General features: G+C 48.6%; 1 protein-coding gene and 1 pseudogene across 1 annotated transcript; one reads left to right on the top strand and one right to left on the bottom strand.

Moving 5' to 3' along the window:
* Positions 1-9,863: 9,863 nt before the first annotated feature.
* LOC136465388 (uncharacterized) lies at positions 9,864-12,298 on the top strand (annotated as a pseudogene).
* A 1,373-nt stretch (positions 12,299-13,671) lies between these two features.
* On the bottom strand, positions 13,672-18,649 carry LOC136465387 (fatty-acid-binding protein 3, chloroplastic-like). The gene is made up of 5 exons (XM_066464138.1): positions 18,530-18,649; positions 17,364-17,595; positions 15,222-15,365; positions 14,935-15,149; positions 13,672-14,022 (listed from the first exon to the last, which is right to left on the bottom strand). Exons 1-5 carry the CDS (start codon positions 18,647-18,649, stop codon positions 13,864-13,866), a joined length of 870 nt encoding a protein of 289 aa, XP_066320235.1. The 3' UTR covers positions 13,672-13,863.
* Positions 18,650-22,127: the final 3,478 nt, after the last annotated feature.

Raw genomic sequence — 22,127 nt, 5'->3', positions numbered from 1 at the left:
AAAACTTGAGAACTAGTTTATTTTTGCACAAATTCATTGCTTACAAAGTGATTTCATCATGAAAATGGACTGATGTACTCATGAATACAAAAGACTGTTCACACAGGGGCTCCTCCACAACTTAAACGATTACATTTTCTGACCAGTTCTACTCTAAATACTACTACAGTTGCCGCGCCACACTCTCCATTGGCAATGTCCTACCACTCCATGGGATCCTTGAGTGCACCGTCGTCTGCAATGTCGAGCACCACGTCGGTTACCGTGGTGTCTTCGCTAGGGCATCTAGGGACTACTCCATCGTGATCAGCCACAACCCTAACAATGGCACCTGAACGGGGGGCGCTGCCCGTCGAAGAATGGCCACCATGGCTAATGGATGTCTCTGACATCTCATCAAACTTCATGAGCTCATCGGTCTGAGCGGCTGCAAGGGTGAAGCCCCCCATCAATGCAGTCCTAGGTGGCTTCCCCACTAACAAGGCTCGCCTAGAGAAGATTCGTCGGAAGAGGTCCCCGTATGGCTCCATCCTGAACAAAGGCCTCACGGACGACGACAAAGCCGACGACGCTCAGCACCCTCCAGTGTGCCTCCACCTTCGGCGGAAGTGGCCCCTTCTCGACGAAGGTGGCTGACACCATCTCATCTATGTTGGATGACCTCTAGCTCAACATCGCGCTCTGGATTCATGAGTGGTTCTATGAGTTTTCCTCTCCCTGGCATTACCCTCTCTCACTTAGGAACCGCTGCGATGCATGAACGCATTTGGTGAAAAGGAAGAAAGAGGGGAGGTAGCAGCTCAAGAATAGGCAGAGGAATGGGATGAGAACCCTATCCCTTCCCTTATTTAAGGAGGAGGCGCAATAGTTAGAGAAAGGCAAAAGGTTAGGACGAAAAACTCTCTCCCTTCTCCTATTCAATGCAGATGGGAATTTGATGCTCATGGGAATTTGAGGGGACACGTCTGGACCGACGAGACGCGTCCTACCTGATGAAACACCGCCTGGTCAAATGGGATGTGGCCTGGGCATGGCCCATCACTACCGCACGCTGGGCGCGAGAAACAAGGCGCACCCGCATGTAGGTGACTCTCTGCTTCCCTAGGCAGGACCTAGAAGGACCCAATGATGGAGCCTCTATCAAGGGGAGCCCAATGGGCCTCCTGGGTCAATCGGATGGCCTAAGTGAACACCGAACGAATGGTGGGCAAAAGATAAGCACCCTTGTTTACTTACTTTGCGTGTCAATTTTACTACCGAGCCTCTGACCCTAGCAATGACAGAGGCGCAGACATCGCTTGGGGCTGCCAAGAGTGTCTACTTGTTTAGACATTCTCTTCGCCTGACCCCTCCTTACATTTAAAAACTGGAGGCACGATGTGCGGGTGTAAAACTTTGAGTAAAACTAGACGAACCGCTAGACCCTACGCTCTAGCGGCTACGACATTTTTTGTTCACCAGCGTAATCAAATTCTTTGTCCCTGCACCCCTAGCTTTAGCGTCCACCTTCTCGAGAAGGGTTCAGAGGGGTCCACCTACAGAATCTCCTTCAAGGAGAAGTTGTCAGGTCGCCTAAGTCAATCGAACGACTCGCATCACCGCTGAGAGACAAAAACAAAAAAAATTGCGATACTTGTGCAGGTTACACCGGCCCCGTCGCAAATGTCGAACCCAAACCCCACACGGACATGTCCGGTAAGAGCTTCCCATAGCTCATGCCACCAAGGTAACATCACCAACCCTCGCTTTCGTTTCCATTACATCGTACATTCATTCCATATATTCAAGCGTTGCATATGCAAGTGCCGCATCTCAACGCTTCGCGTCGCGTCACGAAGCGGTAGTCGCCTCATTTGATATGAGCAGCAACTGACTAAGGTTTGAAGGTCAGCCCATGATGGGCTCAAGGCCACCTCATGTCAAACAGAGCTAGGGGAGAAAAAACAAGATGAGCCCTAATGGCCTTGCCTGACCCCGCTCAAAAGAGGACAGGGACATCTTGACCTTTCTTGTTCGATCCTAACCTCGAGCCAAACCCACAGAATCTCCGTCGAGGAGAGGCCAATGGGCCACCTGAGCCTATCGAACGGCTCAGGCATCTGCTAGGAGGCGGGTTAAGAAGTAGTGGAATGCCACATGAGGGCTATGCCGACCCTATCAGCGGATGACGGACCTGAATTCCATATGAATGTGCCCATTAACGAGCACATTAAGCGCGACACTCGGGCCGTTGAGGCAAGTGTCATTAGCTTAGCCCCTCTAGTTGAGGAAACCAAGGATGGGGTGATGCGTGAAACACGGCTGACCCCTATCAGACCCCAAGGGGCTCGGGGGCTCGAGCCGCCCGATCCTAGATCGAGAGACCGAGGTTCGAAGGCTGGCCCATGAAGGGCCCGAGGCTGCCTCACATCGAACAAGAGCTAGGGGAGAAAACGCAGATGAGCCTCAGTGGCCTTCCCCAACGCGCATAGAGGCGGATAGGGTCATCTCAACCTTCTAGTTCAATCTAGCCTCTAGCCGAGCCCATAGAATCCCCACTAAGGGGGAATCTATTGAAAAGCGGGTTAAGGAACAATAGAATGTCACCCGAGGGCTTTGCCGACCCTGTCATGAGCAATGGGACCGGATTCCATTTGAACATCCTTGTTAGTGAGCTCATCAAGTGTGTCACTCGAGCCATCAAGGCAACTGACGTCGCCTCAACCCCTCCAGTTGCGAAAACCGTGGACGGGGCGACAGTCACAAAAATGAGCCAACCCTTGACCGAACCCCCTCCACGTGTGGGGGCTCGGGGAAGGCTAGACTTGCAACGATACCGAACGCACGGTCGTAGAATGATGGCAAAAATCCTAAGGAAGGGGTACGTGCGGATACAAGAGTAGTTCCGCTATCCTCTCTTCGGTCTCCCGTGACATCCAACCCCTGCAACCACAAGGGGTCAGACCTCACTCAGGGGCTTATAAAGGTACAAATACCTCCTTTTTCTCAAAAAAGTCACTGCATCGGACCTCTTCCTCATGATAAGGTTAGCAGTAAGGTTTGTGGGAACAAATAACTGAGCATGCCTGGTAAGACTGCAAAAAGCCCATGCCCCGATGACTATGGTAACTTTGCTCACCAGCATAATCAAAATTCCCTTCTTATACACCTTGGGCCCTATGGCCTTAATAGATGGAAGGGTCGGATTGCATGAGCACCTTTTTCGAATGCAAAAAGGGAAGAAAGCAAGTTCAATCAAACGAAACAAAATTGCAAATTTGTTTATTGAAACAAAGATGTGAATCTGTTTTCAAAGAATGAAAGTGCCGACACTTGTCCATAGATTATAGATAAATGTCCATCTGACTCATTCGACTAACTACCCCCTCTTGGGGAGAAGCATATCTTCAAATTTGCTCACCAGGGTTTCCACAAAAGGAGTCACCGTCGCTTCTATGTCATCTAGCTCGGAGGGTTCATAACCAGGCGCAAAACCGAGGCTCATCGCCTCGAAATTGATGTTGTCGTCATAATGCGAGTAGGCGATGGCGAAGGCTTGGATGATCCCTAGCGAAGAGCTTCCATCTCTAGCTAGCGCACCCATGCCATGATATCTGCGGCATGGGCCATGAGCGAGCTGGTCCCCTCTGCTAGCACCACCTGTAGGTCATCGCAGACTACGCCAAGGGCAACCTACAGGATATAGAGCTCGTCGCTCTCCGCCTGAAGAAGACTCCTCACCTTGGCAAGATCTGTGGCTAGTTCGGTAGCGGCAACCTCGGCCTCTAGCTTCTGGGCTCTCATGGTCTCTAGCTTGGCCTGGAGGGAGCTGATCCTCTATTGTGCCTTGTCGTGCTCTCGGATGGCCTGGTTGTGCTCCCCGCAGGCCGCGCCACGCTCCAAGCGGAGCCTCTCCATAGTATGGCATAGCTCATCTCACTCTATGTACAGCCGGGTGACCATCTCGGTGTCCAGTTTCGCCCTTTGCTCTAGGGCCATGGACCTCTCCTCGGTCACTAGCCTAAGATCCTGCTCCCCCTCGGCCTTGGCCAGGAGGTCGATGACCTGCTGGTGGGTCTCGACATCCAGCTGGAGTAGCTTGTCCCACTCCCTCCACACTCTAGTGGCCTCCTCCTAATCATGCCATGCCCTCTCCATTAGTTTGTCAAAAGACTTCTCGGCATCCACCGCATCTCGACGGGCCTTAGCCTCCTGCCACCGAAGATCGTCTACCTCCACGGCAAGGGGAGTCAACTCGGCCACCCTTTGGCGGAGCTAGGCAGTCATGTCCCTATGCAGCCATGCCTCATCAATGAGGCGGTCCCAATCCTCCTTGTGTTCATGAAGGAACCAAGATTTCTCCCAGCTACAAGCAATAAGAGACTAAAAAGACGGGGTCAGAAAACAAAAATTGATGAAGAAAAAGAGACCGAGAGGCAAGACCAAGTGAATACCTAGCTAGTGGGAACAATTACATCTCGAAGGGCACCACTGGCCTAGTTCAGAGCTTCTAGCATGACCATGAACCCCTCACTAAGCTTCTCCCACTCCATGCCCTCAACGGCATCATCGAGGATGAAGAGTTCCGACGACGGGTCCCACGGACTCACCCACCGGAGCGGGGGCCCATCCCATGTGGGCGGGTGCAGCCCTCTGATGGTAGGACCAGGGACAACTCTCTGCCAGTCTCCTCAGCAACCATCATGGTGTCCAAGGGTCCCTGGGCCATGACCCCCTCGGTCCTGCCCACGGCGGACATCGTCTCTAGGGCCGTCGGTAGCTCGGGATGCGCCGCTGCCTCGGGTGTCACCACCACACCTTTTGGCTGCGACCCATTTGTCGTAGCCACCATCACCTACACCTTCATTAGTGAGACCTCGTCCGGCTATGCCACGCCTACCGTGGTCGATGCAACGAATGCGGTCGACAGCTCTGCCTGGCCTAAAATCGGCAGTGGCATCACTTCCGTCGCCGGTTGAGCGGCAACCTCTAAGGAAGCCTCCTCAGCGTCGCCGATAGCTTGACCCACTGAGGGCACATGCACCACTGTGAGCGGCGCCAGACCGGCCGATAAGGCTATGACGTCGGCTCCATACTCGCCCAAAATGGGAGCGACATCAGGCGGCAGCCCCCACCTGGCCTGAAGGGTGATGGTTTTCTTGGGCGCCAGCACTATTGAAGTGCCCCATTTGACCCGTCTCCTAGCACTGTAGAAGAAACAAAAGGCGTGAGTCACAATGAAAAACAGAGAAAACAGAGGAATCGGCAACTTACGCTGGCGCTATTGGGCGGTGGAGACATTTGGGGGACGAACCCCTAGTTCCCTGCTCCTCCTTGTTAAGGTGGGACCATTTTGAGCCTGTCCCTTGCTCCTAGGCCGAGGGGCTCGCCTCCCTCATATCTAGGGGCATGGCGGCCGAGCCACTCCCCTCTCTCGGCACCACGGGCACGGTGGCGGATCCGCTTGCTCCAGCCAGCTCTTGAGGCATGGCGACGGGTCTGCCCGCTCCTGCTGGCACCTCGGGCGTGGTGGTAGATCCACCCACCCTTGATGGTGCTAAGGACAGGCTGGTGGTCTAGCCCACCTCCTCTGGTCTCACGAGCTCACCTTCCCTTGCGTGGAATGGGAAGGGTCCCTACATTGATGAGTGGGTGCCTGTCAGCGCGTCCTCACTTCCCAGGTCGCCCCACTCAATGTCGGCGACTACCTTGTCATATTCCTCATTATCGTCGTTGTCGTCACTGTCTGTCTCCTCTCCTCGCTCCTGTGCCCATAGTTTCTCCTACTTCTTTTTCCTCTTGACCTCCTTCATCTTCTTCTCCCACTCGGCCGTGGTGCGATTCGCCGTCACCACAAGTGGGTCCTTCAGTAGTGGAGCCGCACGGTCCATAACGATGAGCCTCTTTGGCTGGTCCCACTATCTCAATATGAGCATCAAGGAGTCAGGAGCTTAATTAAAAAGGAGGTACGGGGAAAGAGAACTTACAAAGTCGATGTACCCCGGTTCCAGCCGCATTGGGGGGTGCCCCAGCACCGGATACACAGAATCAAGAATGACGCCGGCGTCGTCCTTCGAAGGCTCCATCGCCTCCTTGATGCGCTGCGCCACTTCAAAGGGGAGAGCGCTTCATCGACAAGCGCCATCCCATCGAGTGACGCTCCGGGAGCCATCAGGTATAGGGGAAGCACGCGACTCATCAGCAGCGCCTCCTTCCGCGTATGGTAGGCACCGATGATCCCTGACCCCTTAACGCCCCTCTCCTTCAAGATTTGGAGGGCGGTGAGATGGTCCTGGATTTTCTTCTTGTCTTTATCTGGGACCCCCCACATCCTCCACGATTTCAGGACCTCTTCAATGAGGTGTCTGGTGAACGCTGACAAGGGGGCAGCTGTGTCATTGTTGGAGGTTGACAGATGCATCGACGGGTACTCGTTGACCCGGTTGTTGTGGACCGAGATGTCGACGCATCCCATCAGCACACTCAGCTCTCGTTTCTTCTCCCGCTTCTTCAAGACGCTGATGGCGAAGAAATACCACCATAGGTTGAAGTGGGGACTAATCCCCAAGAACCCCTCACAAAGGGCGACAAATGCCACAATGTGCTGGACCCCATTGGGAGTAAGGTGCTGCAGCTCCACCTTGTAGTAGTTCATCAACCCCCGAAGGAACTTGTGGGCAGGGGTGGCGATTCCCGCTCATGAAAGCGAGCGAAGGACACAACATATCCTTCGGGCGGCGACGGCGCATCCTCATTGCTGGGCAGCCGCCACTCCTCGGCGGCGGTCCACATGCAAAGAAGGCCACGGCGAACGAGGCCCTCTAGGCGCTAGAGAGTGACATCGGATCTACACCACTGCTCCATTAGACGATGGGGGTGGTTAGATGCAAGCTTGACGACGGCTGTGATGCTGGTGCAGGAGGCTCAGGTGATTGGTGGTGGAGGTTGTAGATGCAAAGGCGAGGAGGCAAAGTATAAAACCCTGTGGGCGAAGCCCTTGGTTTTATAGGGGTGACGGATGCGAGGAAGGCAACCATCCGCCTGGATCTTCGCGCCTGCCAGGATTCACCACCACATCACCACGTGGGATATGTGCCCCTAATCCCTGTCCTTTCCCACCAAAGTCGTGCCAGACATTTCACCTTCCTGGGCAAACCAGGACACTTTTCCCACAGAGGGGATACGGGTCAGAAAGCGTTTTCTCTGACCCATCTAGGATCAGCAGTTCGAGGGTTGGCCCAATGATTTCAACAATCATCCCAATGAAGGATGGGCCCGCGAGCGGCCAAAACTCAGGCGCACGAGCCTCGAGGGAGTCTCAATCCACAATCGAGTCACAATCGGGCTGACCCTGGATGAATCCTCGTGAACGAGATACCAGGGTTCCCTTTAAACTATCCAGTTGTCAAGACACCAAATCTCACAGCCATATCCGCGAAGGGTTCGAATTACCCCCCGGGCGATTCTATCTGAATCACCCGGAGGCTCGGGAGCTACACCTGACGGGTGTGCTCGCGTGCACCCTCGGGTGAATCAAAATACCCCCAGGCGATTCTATCCGAATCACCTAGGGGTTCAGGGGCTACACCTGTCGGGTGTGCTCGCGCGCACCCTCTGGCAAGTCAAATCACCCCCAGGTGATTCTATCCGAATCACCTAGGGGCTCAGGGGCTACTGTCAGGGACCTAATACTAGGGTAACCAATGAGGTGGAGCTAATAACCATCAAATGTTGATGATAAAAAATAGACAAGAACGCAACTACACTTCTTGCCCATGCGACCGAAGGTTGGCCGCGCCTCGCCCGGCCCCTAAGGGTTGGCTCCGCCTCGCCCGACCCCCGAGGGCTGGACTTCGCCTCGGCCGATAGCTGAGGGCTGGCTCTGCCTCGCCCGATGACCGGGGACTGGGCTCACCACGCTCGACCCCCTAGGGCTGGGCTCTGCATCACCCGATGACTGAGGGCTAGCTCCGCCTCGCCCGACGTCTGGGGGCAGACTCCGCCTCACCCGACGGCTGAGGGTTGGCTCCGCCTCGCTCGACGATCGGGGACTGGCCTTGCCCGACCCCTGGGGTTGGGCTCCGCCTTGCCCGACGACTGAGGGCTGGCTCTGCCTCGCCCGACGTCTGGGGGCTGGCTCCACCTCGCTCGATGTCTGGGGGCTGGCTCCGCCTCACTCGACGGCCGAGGGCTAGCTCCGCCTCGCCCAACGTTTGAGGGCCGGCTCCGCCTCGCTTGACGTCCTGGGGCAGGCTCCGTCTCACCCAACGTCTGCACCCTACTCCTTCATAATGACGAGCACAGAGTAGGACAGGACACTCAAGTCAACCGCAGTACCGAGGACCATACCCTACATGCTTACGAAAAAGTACCGTCAGGATATGATGGGACGGGCGCTTTAATCCCTTCTAGGCATGACAGAGCTCGAACAGTGTTGTAGGCGCCGACTTTTGTCTTACAGTGTTGTGGACGCCGCCATCAGCCCTTGGACGCGGATCCTGACATAAGCATATGACATCCACTACAATCCAGGAGGGAACTCATATCATCTACAGTAACGGACGTATGATCACTTTTTCGTCTGCTCCCCGTAGGGTCACGACTCGGCACCCTGGCACGCCGCACCGTCCGCCGGAGTAGGATGGGACGGGACCACTTGCTGAACGAAGCCAGAGCACGGCCCTATTAGGATCAACGGACGTGCTATCTCTGTCACCGTCTGCCATGCCAGCAGGCCAGGCTCAAGAGAAAAGGAAGACCCAACATCTTCGAAGGACCATCTCTACCTCTGGTTTTTTTCTTTCTCCCATCTGTATTCCCTGCTCCCCCTTGGTCTATAAAGGGAGGGCAGGGCACCCCACTAAGGGGGTGGATCAATTCCACACACAACACATCACATAACACACAGCTAAGCAGCAACCGAGCTCTTGGCATCCTTTAGACCTTTCCATCAGAGACTTTGGACCTGTCATTCTCTCGGCCGTTTGTACCCACTACTACGAACCTTTTTCAGTGCTAATAACACGAGCAGAAGCAAACTGGACGTAGGGACATTCTGCTCAAACCAGTATAAACGTTGTGTACTTTAGCACACCATCTGGACCTAACGCACAACAAATATAAATTTACTAGTTGGTGTTTATTCGAAACACCGACATATACGTTTCTAGAATTCAAATCTAAGACCTCAATGTTCACGCTCTCTCGAATTAAAAAATTATCAACTACAAAGTGTTAGATATGAACTTTACAATTTTGAAATAAAATTTATTTTAATCTGGTCTTATATGAAAAAGTTATGATTTTCTGCCGGTTGACGCTACGAACCAACGATGATAGTCCACCTATCACTGTCTGTGCTATCAGTGCCGGTTGAAGTCACAAAACGGTAGTTATAAACTGCTTATCAGCGCCCACAGTGATTGCCTGTTCTGGCATAGTGATAGCGTGCAACAATCCCAAATCCAGAACATATGGCCGGCAAAAGACTCAATTGGGTTGCAGGATCGAGTTTTTTTTCCCATTTCCTCGATTTACTACGGTGACTGTGAAAGATAAATTGAAAATCGACGTGGTGATAGTTCTTAAAATTGAAACCGATGCAAACCAATCTGTTGGATGAGGGACTATATAAAATGACTCGCTAATAATCGAGTCAAGACAGAATATCGAAGGTCAAGTGTTTTGTTCGTTCGCTCTCTGAGGTTGTTTCCGCCTCCACGAACCAAGCAGTTGACTTGGAGAAACAACACGGTTTCAAGTCTAACCCATCTCTTTCAACATACATATGGTCATTTCGCGAGCACACGGAGAGTAAGGAACTCGGAAATTCCCGTAAGATACTTTGAGCCCACCTCCCTTATCGTCCTGTCACGCACACGCTCTATAGCTGCAATTGTTCAGCTTCAGCTAGCATCTCCCGTGTAGGCTGTAGAGCCATGGATTGCTTCGTCCGCTTGTTCGGGCTGGCCATCGCCAACGCGGTGTGCATCGGCGGCACGGCCCTCCTCATCAACTCGCTCGTCCGGCGAACGCGGAAGCCCCACAGCACGAGCGACATGGTCACGCTCTCCATCTTCTTTGTCGTCTGGGTCAGCATCAGCTACGTTTAGAGGAGTTGAGATCTGTCAGTATCCGAGTCCAGATATCCAACATCCGATACCGTATCCGTATCTGAATACTCAAATCACATATTTATGATATCGATATCCAATCGTATCATATCCGACATAGTTGACATTATCCGTATTCGAATCCGAATTCGGACAGAAATATGAAAACATATGTAATATCGATGATATCCATCTACCCTGCCTTCTGCGGCGCGCTCTTCCCGTGGTCCGCACTGGGGCGGTTCCTGCGCTCGCCTCTGCGCGGCCTCGCCTGGCTGCTCTGCCTGCCGTGCCGGTGCATGCGCACGGCGAGAGCCCGGCTGCCGCGGCACCGGAGCAGCGGATGCAGAGGCGGCGCTTCTGCTGCCTTTGGTTCTTTGCAAAGTTTTAAATAGCGGGCTAAGCCCCTTAGCGGCTGCCTCTCCCAAAAGCTAAGAAAGACTATGGCCCCATTCGCTGGTCTGAAACTTGGCTGAAACTGGCTGAAAAATACTATTCCAGCTGAATTGTTGTGAGAGAAAAACACTGTTCCGGCTGAAAAAAGAAGCCGAACAAACCATTTTTAAGACAAGCGAACGGGGCCTATAGCGGGCTAAATAGCGGGCTAAGCTATTTAGCGGCTGAGCAGAAAATATATCAAATATCAAGTAATTTTACACATAATAAACATAAAAGATGAAGACATTACAAATATCAATTACCAAGTAACTAGGGACATATAGTTTTCTTTAGATGAATAAAATTCAAGGAATGAACAATGATGTAAAATATATTCATGTAGGTGAGTTGTGGAAGTAGAATTATTTTTATTACCTTTTCAAATACTGACCAATTCCTCTCACAACCAGAGAATCTACATGTCAAACTTAGAATCTTTATCGCCAACAGCCTCAAATTAGGTGTAGTTGTGCCATGATTCAGCCACTATGTTGCTGCATGAACAAGCAAAGAGTTAAACTCTTGTGATAGCAAAAATGATTATATTGGATAATTCATCAATCACATTAGTTTCACAATTTTCACCTGGGTTGAAGTCCTTATTTCTCCTCTGCCTTGTGGCAATGTCATGTCCAAATGACCCTTGCTGTTCCTTATATTTGCTGAGGTCAAGCTTACTGCAGCAACCTAGAACAGATCTGATACTCTACTTGCTTGATGGGATATATGCCAATTTATTTACAGTAAACTGTAAACCAATCAACAGTAGTAGTACAGAAAATCCTAAGCCAATGTATTTACAGTAAAAAGTAAACTTAATATCCTATCAACAGCAACAGTAGCACGCTTAATGCACCAGCCTAGAACAGATCTGATACTACACTTTCTTCATGGGATAAATGCCAATTTATTTACAGTAAAGAGTAAAGCAATCAACGGTACTAGCAAGCTGAATGCTAGTACAAAAATCCTAAGCCAATCAGTTATTCAATTCACCATGAGAATGAGATGCAGCACTACGTCACTCACAACTCACTACCATTCACATCCAGCAGCCCAATACGTAAAGAACAGAGGAAAAATGAAAAGAGTTTGAAGAATCTTGCCTTCTAGCTGGGACTGGGACATGGCCGTCGCAGCAACAGCCGCAGGCGCTGCCGCTTGCACTCCTGCGAGCTCGTCGCTTGTTGCTGCCCTTTGCAGTCGCTGCAACAGCAGCAACCGGTGCCGTAGCTCACTGCCGCCGCACTTCCAACTCCCCTCGCCGGTATTGCACCCTCGCCGCTCGCCGGTCATAGCAGCAACAGCATCCAGTGGCGCCACCGCCAGCACTTACGTGTGCTCGGGAGGAACAGTGTCGAATGGCTAGGGTTATGGATGTGACTGCTTCCCATCGGTAGATATCCCAGCGATTTAGGCCTGCGCGTGATTTGGGCCGACGAAACTGGAAGCCCACGCAGAATAGCGGCGCTAAATGAACTGCGATTTAGCGGAGATAGCGCGCTATTAGCCGCTAATAGCGGAAAAAATAATCTAGCGCCAAAATTATCGTAGCTTAGCGTCGCACCTTCTGAACCGCTAAATAGCGCTATAGCGGCCGCTAAAGCCCGCTATTTTGAACTTTGGTTCTTTGCCACGGTTCGTGGTGCAAGGACGACGACAAGAAGGCCATGCTGCCATCTACGTGCTTGCGCGGGAGCCGCCGGTGAGGGGTGGGGCGCGGGTGGTCGCCTTGGACGACATCCCGGCGTACGAGCAGGAGGACGTGAAGCGGCCGGACGGCCCGTCGGAGTGCGCGGTGTGTCTAGGCGGAGGTGGAGAAGGGGGAAATGGTGAAGCGGCTGCCGGGGTGCCTGCACATGTTCGACCAGCAGTGCATTGGCATGTGGCTGCGCGACCACTCGACATGCCCGGTGTGCCGTTACAACGTCTTCTCTACGGTGCTACAAGTAGCATGACGTCCGTCCTACTCTTTTTCTAGGCTCTTCATAGTGACGGCCAACAACGGAAAGCTGAATATGTAAATACAGGTAATATGTAAATTGATGGGATACTAGGAGAACCTTGATACTATATCCTAACTAAAGCAGATCTATGATACTAACAATAAGAAATGAAGTTACAATTACCGGCCACGCAAATTACAAAAGTATTAAGTTGACCAAAACAGAAGCAGTTCTTTCCAACACCCTATAGAATAATGTATGTATTGGTACGCATACGAAGGAACACACTACTAACAAGTGAACTTTTGAGCACGGAAGGGGGCTATCAGACAGAGCACGGCATGAGCAACGGATAACACTCAATCACTGCTACATAAATTGTTTTTACTAACGGGATTTTCACCTGACGGTATTATTAAAACCGTGGTGATAATATATCACCGCCGCACCGTCGATTCGGAGAAAAAACAGCGTTGAAATCTATAAGACCTGACGGTGAAAACCGCAGTTGCAGCACCCACGTGCGCCCCGCCCCTCGCCAGCCCACCAACCTGGCCCATGCGCCCATGTGGCCCTTCGATATTGATTGTGAGGCGTAGACATTGCAATCTTGTCGATTCCTAAAATGGCTTGCCACCTCAACGGTGCGATATTCTAGGCATCATCAGTTCATCCTACACGTCTTATTCATTGCAATTCCATTTTCTTCAATGTTAATTGCACATTAGCAAAGAAAGAGCAAAGACTGCGACTTCATTGTGAGTGAGAAAAGTTACAGTGACAAATGTTAATTAAAATTGATGTACAATGTGGTGCATATGTATGTTCATCAATTGAAATGTTAGATGTTGACGTACATGAAATAATCGTGATGATTCCGACTAAATTACTAAATATACTATATGTCGCTAGGTTTATACTATATTGGTATCATACATGTGGCATGGATTGAATTTGATGAAATTGGCAGGAAATGAGATCTTTCAAAATTGCCATGAAACTTTCAAAAATGTGAATCATTTTTCAGGTGTGGTTCACAACATTAACCGCCCTTGAAAATCAATTTCCAAGGGCAGTCAATAGTTTCTACTGCCCCTGAAAAATCCATTTCCACTGAGCAAGTTGGGCTAGGCAATTTGAATGATGGAAATGTAAAGTAATCCGCCAAGCATAATATCAACACAAGGGCGTGACAATTCACCATATTTCATCAGGATGACAAAAATGTTACATATGAACTCTACAATAATTAAATTAATTTCCTTTATGGGAACTATGATCATGGACATCCCCAGCACGTCTTGTGTTCCCTCGGGAAAAAAGAGAGAATGAAGGGAAATAACCACTCCTAGCAACCATTGCTGGAACCACGACTGAAATTGTCACTTCTAAAGCAGAAGCGCTTCCAGCAATTGAGCTGTAGATGATCTCAAAGAAGGGGACACTGGGGATTTACCAAAGAAGCCATCGTATAGAGCATAATTAACAGTAGCAGATTCGATCTCTGCATCAACTTGACGTGGATCTTGATTTTCGGAAATGGAGATCTACAGAAATAAAAGTTAACAGCATTCAAATTGAGCTCACTCTCTACATAAATCTCTACAAGTCCCCTTTTTCATACTTTTATGTATTCACAAACTTGAGTTGTTACAGTTTTTCAGTAGCTAACAAAAATATAATTTAATGTCAAATATTCAAAAACTACAAAAAATGAATAAATCCATCAGTAGATTAAAAGGAAATCTGACGAACAAACAGAATTCCAGCTTTACTGTTAATCTTTGTTGCAATTCAAGCTTTTTGTAAACCTCAACTAAGCTTTAAGGTCTACAGTTTAGAAAAGTTTGCTCTAGTCAGTTAAAACCAATAAGATTTGAATCCTAGTAGTAGACTAAAATATAGATTTGCTTTTTTTCATTGGATAAAAAAGGTGCCAATGTGTCTGGCTTTTCTGACTTGTACAAGTTGTCAATTCTTGTGCCACTAGTGAACTAAGCACTATTAAATTGTTGGTCTCTCTATACTACAAGCAATGGCCAATGCATGCCAGCTTTTATTCGGCCAGGTAATGTAGATAAATTTACATGACGGAAAGAAGTTAGCAGGTCATTTCCATTTAATCCTATCCAATCGAACCACAAGCTATTGTCATATTTACTGTTTGAATTCCACTATTTTCTATGTTAGAGGTGACAGCATTAGACTCATTATCACGGAATGCTACACATTGGATAATGATCTGACAGAAGTAACAGTACAGACAAAAGTGAGCTCCAACCTTGAGGTATCAAGTCCTAATAGAACTAGAAGCATTGCTAATTCTTGTACGATGGAAGTGTATTCATTGTGGGATAGTTGTTTGTTATTTCTAAATAGTTTATACAGTCAATATTCAACTTTGAGGAATGAAACACCATCGAAGATTCATAATATTCACAGAATTGACTGTGACTCACCAGCATTCTTTTGGGTTCAAGCCAAGTTAAGTATATGCTTGTTCCCTGTTTGAGATTGCGCCCAAGAAAGGTATTCTGCAAGGTTGACAGGGAAGATTCTTCCTCAGCATTTGGGTTTTTTATTTGGTGAGCAATGACATCATTTAGAGCATTCACAAAGGTCTTGCCATCAACAGCTCTAACAAGAATTATACTCAATGATTTCACAACTGGTGCTGCAAAATAAACTAGTAAGATTAGCACATACTACGGTTCCTTAAATTTTGGAATTGGTAGTTATCTCTTACCCTTAAAAATGGAGTAAAAAACAGAGGAACCGTCAAAGCTCTCAATACCAATCTTTTCTTTCCATTGCTCAGTATCAATGCGAAGTGAGTAATCTACATAGAACGCCGCAGCATATACTTTGACAAAGAACTTATCTCTGTAACCTGAAAGTGAGCTAAAAATAAAATTGTGAACTATAACTATAATAATACATTAAAGTTAAGTCTGAAAACATAATTTTTACTTATATATCTATCTTGCACCCCTGATGCTGGGAGCACAATAGTTAACTTTGAGGTTTCCCTGGCTGCTATTGGGTTTTCCCTACAAACTTTAGCTTGAGTGAGCTTATCCAAAGAGAGAGATGACTATATCAAAAATGAAAGGAGGCTTCTGACTTCTTTCCTAGTTTCTTAAAAATATGACATTATTAAGTGTCCTTTTAGTTAGAGCCGATCTATTCTAGCAAACAAGCTTGATACCCTATGTGAGGTTTAACCGGAACAAACCTAATCAAACTAGCTTGAGAAATTATTTAGTATTTTGGGTTCCTTGCTGCACCAATCCACCTCAAGTTCCAGCTGCGCCAATATGGCTCCTAAACCCCGATGCAGCACAGCACTCGCATTACCATCCCAGCATAACATATAACATATGCACACAAAAATGCTTTCCAAAATACTTCAATTTTTTTATTAGTTTCAACTCATCTTAGCCTTTATTGAAGGCAATTAATGGGTAATAGTGGCTACTAGGGCTCGAACTAAGATGCGCTGGCTGTGTAACCTCGGAGACTAGCAAAGTGGCCTCTGTCCAGTTCGTGAAATACTTCAATTTGAATTATCTATTAGCTTCTAGATAAGACCCTGTCCTCTCATGGTAATGCTTCTGCTTTTGCTTTCATATCACCTAAAAGGGTTAGCCAACTTCCTATGGATTGTCCACAGAGGATTGCATGAACTCTATATATGAAAACAACTCAACAAGAAACAATCACCTGGGTTAATTTTTTTTTTTTTTGAAGGGATCCCGGGGGAAAAAATAATTCCCCACCTGAATATAATGCATTGGAGTGGCAACATAAATTACCAGTCAAGATGATACAACAGAGTATGTACACTGACAGCACAACACCAACAACAACACACACAAAAGAGTGAAGGACGACACCACACAACACATTGTCGGCCCAAAATAGATCTCAGATTCAGATTTTGGGAACTACCAGAGGGCAATTTGACCCTTGGCCGCTTGGATTGAAAGGAAATACAATGGCTTGTCCTGATACAAGGGTGTGCCCCTGCTTTTATGGGTAGAGGGCAACATCTACTTTCTACCTGCTCCAGCATATTTTTCTAACCACTAAAGTGGATGCTGAGCATATTTCTATTACAAAGGCTTGGAAGCCAAGGAAAGTAAAATACAGAAAAGTAAGATGCAGGTGCTGCCGAGCACTAGGTTTATCTGTCATTCTCCCCCTAAGCCTTGTGCCGAGCACCGGAAGCGATCTGTTGTAGCCCAATCCTCTCCCTCATCTCTTGGAACTTAGACTTCCCCAGCAACTTGGTGAGAATGTCGGCCCGCTGATCAGTAGTGACAATGTGACTGGCCTTGATGCTCCCGTCCTCCAAGTAATCTCTGATGAAGTGGTACTTGATGCGGATGTGCTTGCTTCTCTCATGGAATTCCGTTCACTTTTGCCTCTAACGGGTATGGTCCTTACCTACAGGCCACTAAAAAGCTCGAGCGCACCTAGGGGCCACTCACCTAAACTTTTTTTTTTTTTTTGTCGTCCAAGTAATTCCGTTCACTTTTGCCTCTAATGGTGCCAACAGTGGCGAATCCAGCCCGCGAAATGACCTGGGGCAAACTTATGCTATAAAATTTTGGCCAACCAACGGCAACATATAAGCCAATAAATTCCTTAAGTTGCTTTGGCAACACAATAATTTCACCAATATTGAAGTTTTCAGCATATATTTCAGCTAGTCTCACAATCTTCTCCACATAAAAGTTAGAGAAGTTGTTCCTTAAATTAAGAGAATCCATGCATACTAATACTAATAATTCTAAACTAACTTCAAATAAATCGATGATTCATCCTTAATCAAATTCTTAACAACTAATTATGTGAAAAAAGGTAAATAAAAAACAGAAAATACCTACAGCCAGCAGGCCGCGGCTGGACCTAGCCTGCCCTCTAGCTGGTGGCTGCCATGTCGGCTGGGGCTGCCGCCTGGTGCGTTGGCTGCTGGCCCGCACCGCCTGACGCCTGTTCGTGGTGGCGCGCTCAGCCTCTCGGGGCTTGGCCTTGCCCGACGCCCAGCGCTGCTCGACCTCTGGCTTTGCCCGCCGTCGGCCGGACCGCGCTTCCGCCACCGCCGCCGTCGACCGCTGCTAAGCCCTAGGCGCTAGGCGTTGCTCATCCTCCGCCAGTCCAGCTGCTCCTCGCACCCCACGCGCGAGTTCGTGAATGAGGGAGAGAGACGGACGGAGAGAAAAACGTGAGAATGACTGGTCCTATTCTTAATGGGCCTGTGGGCTGTGGCTTTTCTATATGGGTTGAACCACACAGGATGGCCCAAGACGCCAACCTCTGTCGAATACCCGAGGAGACCCTTCTTACTTTGCGCTAATATCTAAATTTTTTATTAAAATGGCAGATCCGTCCCAAAAGGACCTAGGGGGGCCAAGACGCCTGAGTTGTCTTCAACCTCTGTCCAATACTTCAGGAGACCCTTCTTCCTTTACACTAATGTCTGAATTTTTCATTGGAATGACAGATCCACCCCAAAAGGACATAGGGCGGCCGCCCTAGCTCGCCCTAGTGGTGGATCTGCGCTTATGGTGTCAAATTATGGTGAGAAAAGTCTAAAATACCCTTAAGTTTGAACACCATGTAAAAGTTCTCCGTTCCTCTAGTGCCACTGACCCTCAGTGCTAATATACAAGGATTACAAGGTAGTTGGTTTATTTGCCGTCGATCATTTGTGCTAGCAAAGGGGAAAAAACAGAAATTATGTACGTGTACACGTACGAAGAAATCAAGAAAAGACGCAAGCTAGCATGTGCATGGGAGTTCACGTACAGAACCCCGTATCTTGTGCATGCCTAGTTTGACGAACGAAGGAAACCAGTAGGCGAGCTAGCATGTGCATGCCTTGTTGGCGGCTTGGCGCCGGAGTCAAGATCGGCTCCCGGGCCGCAGCTGCGTCGTCGTGCCTACGAGATCGTACCCGCCTATGGTCGTAGCATCCGTCCTTTGCCGACGCCGGCAAAGACGGGACACTGAACTTGGAGTGCGCCCGCACGTAGCAGCTGCCGTTGCCAGTGGCATGGAGCCGGAGGTGGAAGGAGATGGAGTCGAGTCCTTGGCGACGTCAGTGCCGCCCGCCGACGTGGAAGCGGCAGGAGGTGATGCGCTCGCCGCCGGGGACAATATTGACATGGGCACGAAAAACACTACGTCAAAAAGCATTTGCAGGAGCGGTTGTAGACCATTTGTAGGGACGGTTTACCCAGCCATCCCTACGCAAGAGTCTCTATAAATCATGTATTTGTAAGAACGGTTTCCAGGCCACTCCTACAAATCGATTTGTAGGGGCGGCTGGTGTTTCCAGCCGCCCCTACAAATCTATTTGTAGGGGCGGCTCTTATTACCAGCCGCTCCTAAATATCAATTTGTAGGGGCGGCTGAAAACACCAGCCGCCCCTACAAATCGATTTGTAGGGGCGGCTGTAGTACCAGCCACCCCTACCAACGGGTATTTGTAGGGGCAGTTCAATCTAGAACCGCCCCTATAGTACGTTTTCCCGCCAAAAAAATTGCTTTTTCAATTCAAAATCGCTTTGCCGAACGTCCCACAACCAACGTTCCGAACTGCGTTCGCGTTGCCGAACGCCCCGTGACCAGCGTTCGCGTTGCCGAACACCCCGCGACCGCGACTACAAACATAAGAGTATTCTATAAACTACAATCCATCATTAAATATACAAATTCCATACATATTGTTATCAATGTCCTAGAGCTAGTTTTTCTATCTCACGAAGGTATTGGTACTGAGGATTTGTACCTAACTCAGACTCTCGGTCATGGTAGGCGCCTCTGACGTGTACAATCTGGTCCAATATGAAGTTGCAAAGGTCGCCGACGAGCTCTAAGAGTTGGTCATCCTTGTATGGGTCTCTTTTCATTCCTTTCTCTTCTCTCCACTACAAGAAAACAAGTTTCGGTTTAGTATTTCATACCATTTACGAAGTTTTTATACTATGGGTGAAGAGGTTCAAACTTACCCTTAAGGGGTGTCTCCTGTAGGTACCGGTGTTACCCATCATAGAACATATATAGTATCCATAATGTACGCTCCCAGGCTTCTGCTTGGGGCACTGTGTGTTTTGCATATGAAAATATTTAGTAATGCTTTTGACAGCCATGTAACGAAGTACTGAAGAAGTAAGTTATACTTACCGCACATAGTGTTTTTATAGCCAGCTTTTTCTTCCTTGCTGGATCATGCCTTCCATGATGATTAGTGACATAGAACCTAAATGCCCTGTTCGAATTATTTTAGCAAATACAACTTGTTAGTATCCAAAAGTGAACGTTACAAATATGTATACAAACATATAAGCTAATGAGGATTGTCGATATGTATACGTCTTGAGAATCGATATGAAGTCTTTGTATGTCACCGTGTCCTTATCTAATGAATCAAAGACCCATGCCATGCTACTCCCGACATCGACGGCTATACAAATCCAGTGGTTGCTGCATGGATTTAATCATAGAACTAGATAAGCCCTTTTGCATCGAATGAAATATATCGAACAAAGCTTTAAGTATAGAGTTGAGCTTACTCGAAGTTGTATGGTAGCCATATAGTAGAGTGGTGTTGAAGATTTTTGAAAGCCAAGGCAATGTATGCCGCAACCTTAAGAGACTCTTCCCTTAGCTTCGCACTACGGATGCGCTCTTTCTTCCGAAGAGTCTTTGCAGCTGCTAGCTCTTTGGCATCCAGTGTCCACCGTTTAGGGTAATTAAAATTTGTTTGGGCTATAGCTTGAGGGTCTACATACCCAGCTTTCACACTTGGCATTTGTTTGACAATGTGCATTTGTATTCTATAAATCACGGCGTGGGTTAGTTACAACATAATTCAAAGATTATATTCATATCATATCGGGAGGACAAGGACTTACAGGCACCACGTGCGAATTAGATTCATCTCCATTTCTTCCAGGTGAAAGCATGTGTGCATGTCATTGAAGTCAAAGACAATTTTTCTGGCTGGGCTTCCAAATGTGCCGGTGGGAAAGCATGCTTGTATGATATCTATGCTCGTTGGGAGAACACGTAAGTACCAATCATGGAACCTTCTCATTCCAAGTGGTAGGCGCTGGATGTCCCGGTTTGGTAGGAATGGCTTGCCTCTTTCATATTTTTTCGGGCAATCCTTTGACCATTCGATGGCATCAACATTTGGATATTGCTTTGCAATTTGGTGGAGTTTGCTACTGACGGCCTCCTCAGAACCCCGTGATGGGACTTTTTTAACTTGGTTTTCAGGCTTGAACTGATCATGGGAATACCACTTGAACATCGATGAGACGTCTTTGATCAGAACATAAACTAGCCTTATGTTGATTGGAATCTTCTTTCGGAGTTCCCATTCAGGCACGTCCTCATCTTCTTGTGCATCACCTTCTTCAGAAGACCCTCGTTGTTCATGTATCGGTTGTGCTTGTTGAGAAGACTGTGGCATCTCATGATGCACTTGCCTGGTACGAGCTGGAGAAGGTTGTGGCATTTCATCAGGCACATGCTCGATAGGAGGCGGGGAAGAATGTGGCATCTTAGGAATGTGGGGGTCACGAGACGGTGAAAATATCTCCCCGTCCTCAACAACTCGCTCCAAATTTAGGAGAGGGAGAGGCGGCGAAGAAGCAGTCAATATAATGTCCCATTTGTGCTAGAGGATAAACTACCCCATAATGTCTCTGAGTAACACCAGCCCCTCGGGAGTTGCGTAGTCTATCCTCTACTGTATGAACTCGGGCTTCACTGTATGCACCTCGACCCTAGTGTATTCCAATGGTATCTTATTATTGTGGTGTAAGCCACCGGGAGGATGTGCCACACCCGTTGCCACCTCTATCACAGTGTGCTGCCGGCCGCTGAGAAACACCAAGGTGCAACTAGTAGGTTCCCGTATGAGATCGACTGGGGTTGTGGCTGTAGTGGAACCTTGGCTACTAGGAACTTTCGGAGGGCTGCCAACTAATGTCAGTTCTCCCGGCGGCGTCACTAATATACGTGGCTCCGTAGACATTCCTTACTCCTCCAGCGCCTTCACAACTAGAGCCTTCACTTGGAGCTCAAGACTAGTCTCTCGGTCGCGGCCATGTTTCTTGTACATGTGCCTATCCTCTTCGAATACTTGCTTCTAGGTCATCCTTTTCCCTAGCCCCCTGGTGCGGCCTGTGTGCTCCTTGTTTCCCAAGCCAAGGCTAAGCTCGTCCCTCTCTTTGGAAGGATTGAATGAGCCTGTCTCTTTGTCTTCAGCATATTTCAGTATCCTTGATACCGCCTCTTGGGTCTCTGGCTTATCAAACTTATGATTACTGCCGGATGGTTCTATACTCCTCGTATATATCCAGTTCCTTGAGCATATCTTCAAGTTCGTCACATCAATATTCCCAGCAGCTACGACCTCTTCATCCATCTTCCTAAATTGCTCTTCCTTGGCATAGTAGCCACTGGGGCCTAGATGATGGTGGTGTTTGTTCCTCTTCGCCAGCTCGGTGTTATGGGCACTGAGCTCCAATGCCTCTGCTGAAGTCTTCTGAGCCACGAGCTCCTCCCATTGACTAGGAGTTATTTTGCCGAACTCGTTGAAGGGAGTTAACCCCTTTTGGATATACTTCGT

This window comes from Miscanthus floridulus, chromosome 7 (assembly GCF_019320115.1).
Source record: "Miscanthus floridulus cultivar M001 chromosome 7, ASM1932011v1, whole genome shotgun sequence".
Classification (NCBI taxonomy): Eukaryota; Viridiplantae; Streptophyta; class Magnoliopsida; order Poales; family Poaceae; genus Miscanthus; species Miscanthus floridulus.
The sequence above is the reverse complement of the archived record's forward strand: the minus strand, read 5'-3'. Positions and strand labels throughout refer to the sequence as shown.